The sequence below is a fragment of the Amblyomma mixtum genome, chromosome 1 (genome assembly GCF_055824585.1).
Source record: "Amblyomma mixtum isolate Tamu chromosome 1, ASM5582458v1, whole genome shotgun sequence".
Lineage (NCBI taxonomy): Eukaryota > Metazoa > Arthropoda > Arachnida > Ixodida > Ixodidae > Amblyomma > Amblyomma mixtum.
Genome location: NC_143012.1, coordinates 325,346,304 through 325,358,861, shown reverse-complemented (window position 1 = coordinate 325,358,861; position 12,558 = coordinate 325,346,304). Strand labels below are relative to the sequence as shown.

The 12,558-nt window shown below is 46.6% G+C and overlaps 1 protein-coding gene across 1 annotated transcript; it reads right to left on the bottom strand.

The window, feature by feature from the left end:
* Positions 1–4,025: 4,025 nt before the first annotated feature.
* LOC149372781 (histone H3.1) lies at positions 4,026–5,092 on the bottom strand. Its single transcript, XM_089587359.1, has 2 exons — positions 4,937–5,092; positions 4,026–4,400 (listed from the first exon to the last, which is right to left on the bottom strand). The coding sequence occupies exons 1-2, from the start codon at positions 5,067–5,069 to the stop codon at positions 4,123–4,125; spliced, it is 411 nt and encodes a 136-aa protein (XP_089443485.1). The 5' UTR covers positions 5,070–5,092; the 3' UTR covers positions 4,026–4,122.
* Between the last annotated feature and the right edge of the window lie 7,466 nt (positions 5,093–12,558).

Here is a 12,558-nt window from a genome sequence, read left to right as displayed (position 1 = left end):
TCAAAACGTTAATACAGAACGAGGTCCCGAAGTGAAACTGACTGGGGGACCTCTCGTCAGAAATATATGAAGAGCACAAGTTTGGCAGATGAGCTGCAAAAAATATAGAAAAAAATGATACCTATTTGCATAATTTTCCGTAGTGAATAAGTTATACAGGGTCTGTTCTGAAAGTAGTAGGATTCATTTTTTAAAATAAAATTTATTCAAGAGAATAGTACAAATGATTTGAATTTTTCGAAGTAGCACCCTTCCGCACCTACACGCTGCTGCCAAAGAGTTTTCCAATTTTCATACGCCTCCAGGAACGCCTGGGCCGGAATGCTGTTTAGCACCCTCGTCACGGCCTGATGAACCGGCTCTACCGATCCGTGATGTTTGCCCCTGAGCGTCGATTTTATTCTCGGGAATAGAAAAAAGTCTGGCGGGGCCAAGTCGGGGCTTTAGGGTTCCTGAGGCAGAGTTGCCGCCTTGTGCTGGGCAAAAAATCGGGGTCCTCATTCACGTGATGAGGATCCTGGCAGATCACTTTCCGGTTGGCCTTTTGCTCCTCTGACAACACTCCCGGCACCAACTTCGCGCACACTTTCCTCGTGGCGAAGTTTTCTGTCACGATCTCAAAAACTTTGGTTCGAGGAACGCTCAAGTCATCAGCAATCATTCTGATACTCATCCTACGATCACTGTTCAGTAAATGTTTCACTTGCTAAACATTTTCTTTGGTCTTGCTGGTCGAAGGGCGTCCGGAGTGGTCGTCGTCTTCCACTCATTCCTTACCTTCTCGGAACCGCTTGTGCCACTCAAAAAAAACCTGATCTACCTATGACAGCGTCGCCGTAGGCCTCCTAAATCATGTCGTGAGTCTCTTTAACCGTTTTACCAAGATTTACACAAAATTTGATCCCGTATCGCTGATCCAGTAAACGCTCCATGATTCTGCGTGATGAGACGTTTCGACAGGGGTTCACAGTACAAGCGACCTGCTCTCTTCAACAGCCGAGAGCCGACTGCCGATTTTCCCCAGTATTCCCAATATCCCCCTTCAACGATCCTGCACGCGCAGACCGCCTCTCGTCCGCCCGTTCGCCCAGGAAAAAACCAGTCCTACTACTTTCAGAACAGACCCTGTACATTAGTTACCAGCGGCAGAAAACAAAGGCATAAGACGACAAAGGCATAAAAGCAAGATAGAAGAAAAAAAGACATCAAATACTAATGAGCTATGCATAGGTGCAGAGATTATGGAAACGGAAATGCAGTGAAATCAAAATATTCGAAATGAGGAGCAAATTTGAGCGTTTACTGTAGAAGTGAGTTGACAGGAGGTAGTTTTCCACTGAGATGCGGAAGGCGGCTGTGACCGCGCAGATTTAATTGCTAGTGGTAATGAATTCCAGACTTTTAGCGCGGAAAAAAGGCTGTTTTCGATCACTTTCCGCAGTACCGCACTGTTTTATTCATAGAACTGGGTGTTGTTACTGTTATCGAAGAAAGATGTAGAGAAGCAAGTTAATTATTATCATTACGGACTCAGAAAAACTAGAAGGCTTAACCTTAATCCAAGTGCTTATTCAAGACGGAGTGTATATTAACACTCATTTGATGTGTACAGAAGGGGTATGAGTTAGGGGGAGTTGCGGGTGCGCGCAGTCTTGCATGCTCGTGGATAGCGGTTCACTTGCTCTACACAAGCCTGCTCATGACAGCCTGCACATGCACGGTAGCTAAGTACAGCGCACCTTCCATTGAGCATGCGCAGCAGGCACATGCTTGATCCCATATACATTTATGTTTAAGCCCATTACTGTTGGTTGGAGGGTACGAAAGGCCAACTATCATGCTGCTACCACTAACGCAGTATCGCGACGTAGGCGAAGTTACTTCAGGACAACAGCAATCTTCTTTACATTTAACCTAAGCACACTCGTATGAATAAATGAACGGTCCTACTATTGTGTCACGCCTATACCGTGCCTCGTTAGTTGAAAGGGCTCAAATTTTGCTGGAAACCGAATGTCAAATTGCTTCGCAAACTAGGCCCATCCATTTTGGTTGCGTCTACATGTCCGATCGGGCTTGCCGTGACGACCGTTGGTCGCTGGTGCGATTGCTAGCGTTCCGGCTTGCCGAAGCGAAACCTTGGTCACAGATGCGAAACGTTGCTGTCAAATAAAATTTCTTGTACGCGTGATCAACCCCCATTCATATTTTTGAGCTCGAAGGGGTAAGTGCAATCGCTGGGCGTCGCCGACATTAATCGCATGTCGGGGTCGCTAGCGATGTAGTGAAATAAAATACCTATAACAGCTCACGCACATAGCTGATTCGTCATTTCGATTTTTCCTCGGGAACTTTCTTTTTAAATTTAAAGATATCTGTCACTTCGGAACAAGATATGAAGTCTGGCCACGCATTCCAGAAAAAAAAAATGCAAGTCAGCACATTTCCTCACTGAAATCAAGGGGCAGTTTTATTCCGCGGTGTCTGAAGTAATTACACACAGCGGGCCACGCCCTCCTCACGAAAGAACGGTGACAATGAAATAAACGGCGAAAGAACATCCCGACGTCACTCGTACGCACCCGCATGACAGCAGGGCACTGGCGCGCGCGGGCGCAGTCGTTGTTGGGGGAATGTATGAGCCCTCGATTTAAAAAATGCAAACGACCTCCGGGCCCCTCCTCGAGCCTACGCGGGACTGAGTGGACGCTTCGCGTATACGAGAGCGCATACGTGCCCGGGCACCAGCGGCGGTTGTCGCGTCGCTGCGCCTTGTTCGCGACGCCCAGCCCGGCCCGGTCGTCCGTCAAGTGTCCGCTCTTGATTCACTTCAAACAACGCGGATGCTCTTTGCGCAACTGACGTGAGGTGTGATAGCAAACAAGCCTGCGTATTCCCTTTCTTTCTCATCTCGCGCTAGAGCGCGGTTCCAGCTTGCTGCGAGGAGCAGATTCCCTTATGGCACGAATTGTCCTTGAGCGAGATATCCCAGCCGAGTGGCGAGCTGGGTCATCCACGTACGCAGACACATGTCTTCTCGCCGAAGTGTCGACACCTCGGAGTGGATACCCCGCTTCACAACCAGTGAACGGGGCTGAGGCCCTTTGTGTCGTAGCGTGGCGGAGAGCACGCTTCATGTGTTGTGCGAGTTCGGGCAAACACTTGCGACGCCGCCGCTCCCGCTCCCAGCGTGTTGAATAAAGTGTAAAGGTTAGACGTGGCCTTGGCAGCGACAAGGAACGCTATCTACCAGGACTGATGAGGCTTACACTGTCTACCCACGTGCACAACGTTACTTCCACGCAGCTACTGTTTCGCTTTGTTTTTCTGATAACCTTTTTTTTTTTACCCGGAAGAAAAAAGATAGCAAGCAAAACAACAGAACAATAACACGTAACTGCATTTAAAGAGCATGCTGGAATATATAACAAAAAGTTACAATCGGCACCGCACGAGCTGCGTTCCCAGACCCTCGTCTATTACGACAAATATTTTGGTTGGGCGCAAGCTTTTGAGTGAAACCGGAATTACGACCAAGTGCTTTGGCTTATATAACAACTGAATTCGACTCTGAGCTAAATGTGTGTTCTGCACCGACTATCGTAACGGTGATTACGAATCATTTTATGTTTTTCGGTGTGCAGGACGCACGAAAAAAGCTCGAAGAATATGTGAGCATTTCCTTCGCAGACCATGGCAGTAATCCGACGAAGTAAGTCGTGTGTTTGTCCCGTAATAGATCATGCCGGAAGAGCTTAGGCGGATCGCTTCCAGGAACAGACAATTGGGACAGGCTTTCGCGTGTAGACAGCGCTGCAAACTTGAAACTGTTCGACTAGGAAAGAGCGCTGGGGCATTGATGTTTTGTAAAGAGGTAACGGTACAGATACCAGCGGCAGATCCGAGCAAGTGGTAGTGCTGGATATTTTGAAGTGGCAAGGTATCTAACAAAGACACAAAGAGCGAATAAAGGAAAGAAAATGCTCTAAATCGAAATATTTAACGAGACCAAAAAAGGGGGAAGGCAAGTTTATTGAGCATGAGAATTAAAAGCACCCGGTGGGCGTGGCGTGATGAAGATGAGGTATTTACAACGAGCATGCACTACATTGAACAAGGACGCTATGCTCGTTCACCGCGAATGCGTCGGGCTAGCTGGATGTCCTTAGGCATTATCGTGACGCGCTTGGCGTGGATAGCGCACAGGTTGGAGTCCTCGAAAAGCCCGACGAGGTATGCCTCGCAGGCCTCCTGGATAGCCATCAACGCCGAACTCTGGAACCGAAGGTCTGTCTTCATGTCCTGGGCGATCTCGCGAACGAGGCGCTGGAAAGGCAACTTGCGAATCAGCATTTCCGTCGACTTCTGGTAGCGCCGGATTTCCCGGAGAGCGACGGTTCCTGCGGAAGAAGTGAAAGCGGTGAAATATTGGTTAAAGTGGACGAACCAGGCGAACAGTATAACGAACGACAGGCGGGATAGCGGCAACCTCCGACCATTGACAAGAACGACTGCGAAGGAATCCTTGATGTCCAGCTAATTAATGCTCGAATGGGCAAAGGCATGTTCGTGAGGCTGTACCAATGACCACAGGAAAATTATCCCCGTTCAGGTTTATCGCTGTAGCGAACAGTAACCACGTGCCGAGAGATTTCAACAACCGTAGCCAAAGCGGCCACACAATTAACGAGCCCCGAATGAAAGCAAATAGCGATTAGGGCAAATTACGGGAAGAAAATAAGCAACGCCAATCGTTGTGGGCGGGGGAGAAATAAAGGTCCTCGCTAGAGGAGCAGGAACTCGCATCGCCTTTAAACGGCTGGCAATTACTAGCAGTTAAAAGACGCTGCAGCACATCTGCAGAGTCTTTACATTCAATTCACTTTAAAGTGAATTCACTGTGGGCTACGCAACTCAGAACCAAGAAGAAACTTACCAGGCCTGTATCGATGAGGCTTCTTGATTCCGCCCGTGGCCGGTGCAATCTTCCGCGCAGCCTTCGTAGCCAGCTGCTTGCGCGGGGCCTTCCCACCGGTCGACTTGCGGGCAGTCTGCTTGGTGCGCGCCATGATGCTGTATCTCGTCGTGCGGGGACGGAATCCGAAGATGAACTGCCGAGGCTGGGTCTCGTGTTGCCAATTTTATAGCTTATGCGCGAGCATGCGCAGGCTGGAGATCGGTCTGCTGGTCACGTGAGTATGCATATTTTGATTACTCGCAGCAGCAAGCCGCAAAAGTGCTTCATGATAAAGTCAGTAGCGATAACCGCAGTTTTTCGCGAATAAAACAGGACTTGGCTAAACACATAGACAGATGAAATCAAGGTACAGCGAACAAATATCATGAGGCGTTCAATTTTTTTCTTCTGTTCTTCTGAGCGAAGTCCTTTTAGAACCGTACAGAACTATTTCTAATGAACATTTCATCTAAGGGCTTGTTGCGTTAGTCTGGCAGTTTTGAAAATGCGCAGAGTACACGTTGCGCATACTTGCATTAAATAGACCTTCATGTAGCCTTTCTTAGTGCGAATCGATTTCTTAGCTAAATTCAAGGCTTCCATTTATTTTGGTTGTTTCTGCCTACCTCGAAATGCACTGAAAAGAAAACGCTGTCTTTTTCTCCCGCGATACGCTTTTGTGGTTAGGTAGCAGATGCTATTGAGAGTTTAAAACAATAGCCCATAACAAAGTTACCTCCTGGATGTCTTTGGGGAAGTATACGTTTTTCAAACTGGACACGCATTATACTTATGGTTTACGGTTTATTGGGGATTCAACGTCCCAATTCGCCTCAGGCTAAGGCCACACATTTTGTATTTAGACTGGTGCTGGTGAAAAAATATTCAGGTTGTCGATGTTTTACAATGCATTCCGTTGACATAGAGGAGTAATTCCTTATTAGCATCCACCCAAGCGCTGCCATGCATCTGCAACCGGATGCTATACAGCTTTCCTGAATGAGTTAGAAGCAGAAATATTCCCCTAAACACACTGCACTAAAGGATATCATTACATTTCTTCTTTTCCAAGTGCAGGTTTCATATGTCAAATTCATGTCTTGATCAAGCGGAATTAAGCAAGTTTAGCCCACTGCCACTTTTTCTAACAGCAGGAGCGCAGGTATTTAGTGGTTACGTTTATATTTGTGCTTATTGCTCCGTAAATCCCTACTGTGACTTTCTAATGTTAATCACGTACATACGTAGATTCATTGATGCTTACCTCGTGGGTGAAACATTCAAAATATTCTGTGAGCGAAACATAAACGTGCTGTAGCTGTCATCAAGTAGAAGACGTGTGGCACAGGTGTCACCGTCATTTCTTCATGTTTGGGAATTGTTTGGAGGTTTTTTTTTCTTAATCAGCTTGTCCGTGCCATCCATACTACCTTTTAGCCTTAAAGGTTTGGCTTAGTTTATTGGGGTTTAACGTCCCAAAGCGACTCAGGCTATGAGAGACTTCGTAGTGAAGGGCCCCGGAAATTTCGACCACCTGGGGTTCTTTAACGTGCACTGACATAGCGCAGTACACGGGCTTCTAGAATTTCACCTACATGGAAATGGTCAGCAGCCGAGGTCTATGGTCAGCAGCCAAGCGCCGTAACCACTGAGCCATCGCGGCGAGGCTTTGCCTTAAAGGTACGGCGCGATAGCATTGATTGGTTCCTTCAGCGACCTGGGGTCTTCTTTGCGCATCAGTTTGCAGACACGGATACTGTTCTTTCTTTCACCCTCAGATAACACTTAACCTACCTTTAAGAGTACAATCCGATATCATTAGAGATCCTTCCCGGGCAAGTACTCCTTCCGTGTCGCCTAGGTTCTGCCTACATGCCCATATGCTCGGATTGCCCCTTACAAAAAAAGTTTTAGACAGTCTATAGAGTGTCTATAGACTGTCTACAGACAAGTCCTAGAGAACAGTCTATAGGCAATACAAATGCCATAGACAGTCTATAGACAGTCTATAGATTTGTGGCCATACACTTTTATTATACTTTTGCCTATAGACAGTCTATCGACTATGAATAGACACAAAGCAATACCTATAGGAAGTAAACAGAGTCAATAAGAAGTCGATAGACTGTCTATAGACCATTTTTATTGGGGTGGTCATTCTGCACCTTTCATTCATAGACTGCTCGGAGCCCTCGTACCCCTCCTGGCGCAGTGGTGCAGCGGTTAAGCTATGGGACACTACACCGCAAGGTGACCGGTGGGGCTTCTCAGACCCAGGTTGCTCTACAGGAACAACCTCTTGCGACCAATCATTCACTTCACTGTCGGTACGTTGCGGTGGCACAAGGCCACAAGGCCTAACAACGCCGCCACCTGCATTTCCGCTCGCAACGCCGCCAACGACGACGCCGTTCAGCACAACAGGAGCCCTAGCGCTATCGCGTTAATATTCACGCTTAATGCATTTGCAGCATTCCATTTTCTTCGCGAATGACGCAGTCCACATCATCGTGCAATGCTTCCCACTTTTGTCTTCAAGGCGCTGCTCTTGCCATCAGCGTTCGGCGTCGAGTAATAAGCCTTTAACGATAAGCGCTAAGCCTGACTGAACAGTCCCTGATGATATTGTATGGCATTCGCCCTAATGTGTGAAAAAAAAAATGTTGCTGCGTTGCCTCGCTTCTCAATCAGCTTGCATTCGTTACAGCGGATGGGGCGTGCATGGCCCGTCCCGCGGTTCCAAGCGTTTCAGTGAAATTATTTGCTTCGCAGAGAATAAATCTTTTTTCCGCACTCCCGTATCTGGTAAAATCTTGTTCGAGGCTGTACGGTTGTACGCTACGTCCAAAGTATAAATTTAATTAACATGTTTCATGTCGGGGGTATCTTAGCTCAGGAGGCATAGGTACAATTTACTTAATGTCTCCTTTTATCGGTTACCCCATCTACCTGAGCTAGAGTCAAAAGTAAGACCGTTATAAGGACGAGAATGAGGTTGCGCGGAGCATGATCACTGAATACGAAAAATGCGATATTGCTCAGCACCTCAGGCATCTTAACTACGCCACGCAAACGTCGATCGTGCAGCAAGTCGGCGTCTTATCACAACGCAACGCAACAGCATCGACCTGAAAAAGCGCTCGCCTTGTCTACTGCGCATTTCGATAGTCCCGAGAGCGCATTTTTCTGCTGTTTTTCTCGTTCCGGGTCGCAAAGTCGACGGCTAGAGATAACCACGGCAAGAACACATTAATTGTTGTGCACGCGCTGAAGCCTGTCCATGCTCTTCTAAAGCCCTTTTCCCTCCTTTCTTTTTCTTTCTTGTTTTTTTTTCGGCTTACTTCAGACCCATTTCGACAGAAACGAAGAAAAGTGAAGGAAGCCAGTCGACCTGTCTCAAATGGGCAACTCAGATGATGATTCAAACAAAAGAAAAAAGTGGCCACGCGTGGCGTCATTCTTCAGACGTGCAAGCGAATGCCTCACGAAAACGATCCGTGTCACAATGGCCGTTCCTTTGCGAAGCTCTATATATTCCACAATTGAACAAGCTCTTCCCTGCGAGATGACATGCGGTGGAGATGTTTGAGGCATTAATATGAGTACATAATGATGTGTGCCTATGGATCGTTCTTGAGCATGCAAGAACAGGGTCAGAGGTGAGGTTTCTGCGACCACGGAACCTCTGTACAACCCCTTATCGTCTAGGATTTGTGCCAGAAACGCATGTAGGCCGTATCCGGCTAATGTTCGATATCCGTGCATGTCACTTATGTGTGGTTTCCTTTTTTTTTTTAGCATATCAGTTTCCCTTTATGAACGGAAGATCCGTGCCGAACGCACTGCTACTGCAGCTGCTCCCGAGAAAAAACTGTCAGAAAGCTAATTTTTCTGGCCACTCCGTCGCTTTGTGACACTGACGGCCAGGCAGGATGCCAGCACAAGAGCAGATGAAGAAAAACAGGTTACCTAATTCTGCGTCCAGCATTTTGTGACAATTAACAGCCTCCTACTGAACGCACAGAATTAATCTCCTTACTGGCGCCAGCTATTAACGTAAACCTTTTGGTAAATTTGTACTGTTTTACAACGGCAGTTCTTGATGACGGCCTTCGCTTGTTTTTACCTCACGCGGGCTGAGAAAAACCATGTGACCAGTTCACAGCTTCTCTTTAAAATCGCAGTGAAAGGAACAAGTATGCAGATTAACAAACAACGCCAAGCGATACCCCCCCAGTGCCGCCAGGTACACACCAGTTTTCTAATGGGTACACGGCTTCCCCCGGCCTTGTGCTCGCTTTTTCAAGGGTGTGATGCTTGGGAAAAGGTTCTTAGACCAAACCGCTGCCTTGACGTTGCGTTGTATTTCAGAAAATCAGTCATTACCAGCAAAGTTTTCATTGAAGTTTGGTTAATTGGGGTTTAACGTCTCAAAGCAACTAAGGCTATGAGGGACGCCGTAGTGAAGGGCTCCGGAAATTTCGACCGCCTCGGGTTCTTTAACGAGCAATGACATCGTACAGCACACGTGCCTCTAGAATTTTGCCTTCATCGAAATTCAGCCGCCGCGGCCGGGATCGAACCCGCGTCTTTCGGGTCAGCAGCCGAGCGCCGTAACCACTGAGCCACCGCGGCGGGCAGTTTTCATTGAAGTGGTAAAAAGTATTTAGCATGAAACAGCGTCAAAGTCACTCTTCTGCTCAATTTGCAATTTTTTTTGTCCTTACCTCACGACGTTTACTCAATGAAATAGAATGCATTCAACAAATACTGTTCAAATAGTGTTGAAGGACACAGAAGGTACGTGTTCTACGAATGTTGTTGGTATTTCGATCCAAGACGCACAGGATTGCAAAGAGAACAATGAAGCGGGCGGGCAAGATAATGTTAATAGCACAACAATTTAACACACAAGTGCTACGCTCTTTTTTTGAATACGGCCAGCTTATCACTGCATACAGCAACACCGCCGAAGCCGTAGTTATTTTTTGTTTGTTTTTTTGTTTCTTTGTTTTGCACTGCACGAAAGCATATCATGAGAGAGACGTCAAGCGCATTTCGAATGGATCACTGTTGCATCATGAAATCAGGACTGCACCGCCTCCGTACACAGCTTCTTTTTTTTTTTTGTGGCAGGCTGCTGCATATCGCCTTCTCTCCACTCGTAAGCAATGAATATGTGGTTCTTAACAAGGATGTGCTAGGTCCTCACAATCACTGAATGTATTCGCGGAAGACCAGCTTTTTTGTTTTTGTTTTTTTTTCCAGAATTCGGCTGGCTTTCTTCTGTGCTTATTTCCGAACACAGTATCTATAGGTTTATTTTCGACGGATGAATTCGTTTTTTTTTTACAGATATAATGTGGTTTCCTATGCCTCAAAAGTCACTTATTTTTCCTCTTTCCCTTTTTGTGAACCAGATCAGTCGATTTGCAAGTAATTCACGCACAAACTGACGTATCTAGAGCTGTGCTTCTTGAAGAAAATGATGTCGCCATTAAAAAAGTCACGAAGCTAATTAATGGAACCGTCAGATAAAAACTAAAGTGGAAGTAGATTGCCAAAAGGTGAGTTGTCATGTTATCTTTGGTCCGTTTGGCTGAGCTGAGCGAGATAACGGGGCATTACGGTGTGAGCGGGTTGGGGACAGCGATGTGAATGCCACTTAAACGTCGCGGGAGCCAGGCCACGACCTTTTCCGTATTAAGTATGGTTTCGCGTCATTGTCCTTACATGCGGGAAAAAACCTCTTTAACAAGGTGATGGTTCGGGCTAGTGAATATGCGTTATGTTCCATAGCGCAGCAAGAACTCAGGGGACAAACACAAGCGCTAACTTCCACTAAGGCTTTATTTGGTGCACACAGAATTTATACGTGAAGAAAAACGATACATATCAGATTATACAAGGTAATTTGTGAACAACAAACTTAAAAAGCAAATGCAACACGTTTCACCGGTTAGCATACTGCACTGAGTCTAAAAATGCCATATCTTTTTTTGCCAGAGACAATGACGGACTGCTGACGCAGCTTTCAGGTCCAGCTCTTTCGATTGCGGCGGCCTCGATAATTTCTCTTGTTAATCTATCCGCATTTCTACCAATCACCTCGCATTCTTTAAAACCAGGCTTGCATTTATTAGCACGACAGTGCCGTGCCAAATTGCTGGAACCTAACTTCTCTATGGTGCTCGCTTAACCGCTTATTAAGGCATCTGCCTGACTGCCCAATGTACTTACGCCTTGCCGCTTGAAAGCGGGACCTTGTATATTATTTCCTCAGTGCACGACACAAATGGGTTTCTGTGCAGAATTGTGCGACTATTCTGAACCCTGCTGTCAGGACAGGTGGAATGCAAATGCGGCGCAATCTTTCCGGTGCAGACATACACACCTTCACTCCCACTTTTTGTGCTACCTTTTTGAGGGAGTGTGACAGCTTGTGGATATATGGGGGCAGCAAGGTAGTGGTGGTGCCATATATCCAGAAGCTGTCACACTCCCTCAAAAAGGTAGCACAAAAAGTGGGAGTGAAGGTGTGTATGTCTGCACCGGAAAGATTGCCCCGCATATGCAAGGCCACCTGTCCTGACAGCAGGGTTCAGAATAGTTGCACAATTCTGCACAGAAACTCTTTTGTGTTGTGCACTGAGGAAATAATCTTCAAGGTCCCGCTCTCAAGCGGCAAGGCGTAAGTACATTGGGCAGTCAGGCAGATGCCTTAATGAGCGGTTAAGCGAGCACCATAGGGAAGTTAGGTTCCAGCAATTTGGCACGGCACTGTCGTGCTAATAAATGCAAGCCTGGTTTTAAAGAATGCGAGGTGATTGGTAGAAATGCGGATAGATTAACAAGAGAAATTATCGAGGCCGCCGCAATCGAAAGAGCTGGACCTGAAAGCTGCGTCAGCAGCCCGTCATTGTCTCTGGCAAAAAAAGATATGGCATTTTTAGACTCAGTGCAGTATGCCAACCGGTGAAACGTGTTGCATTTGCTTTTTAAGTTTGTTGTTCACAAATTACCTTGTCTAATCTGACACGTATCGTTTTTCTTCATGTATAAATTCTGTGTGCACCAAATAAAGCCTTAGTGGAAGTTAGCGCTCGTGTTTGTCCCCTGAGTTTTTGCTGCGCTATGGAAAATAAACCTGCTTAACCAGACAACATCCCTTGGCAGGTGATGACAGCGGACAGCGGTACGCCACCAGACGACATTTGGCGAGGAGGCTGAGTCTCTCAGTCTACAGAGCACTGTAATGTAGCGGAGCAATGCCACAAAACGGACGAGTGGGTTACTTCGCCCGCTGGTACCACCGACTCATCAGGCCTGTTTTGTGTACTTTGTTTATTGTTTTTCATACTCAGGAGACCGCTAGCATTGGTGTACATGTCATGGATACGAACCATTTTCGGTTAAAACCGAACCAAATTGGCAAAACTGAATTGGGCTTGATTTTTTCGGCTTTTCTCGCTTTAAACCGGAAAGTCAAACCCCTACATATAAGGAAAGCCCTGGCAATGAAAGCATACTAGGTCTGTTCTGAAAGTAGTAGGACTCATTTTTTTTAATAAAATGTATTCATGAGAATAGTACAAACGATT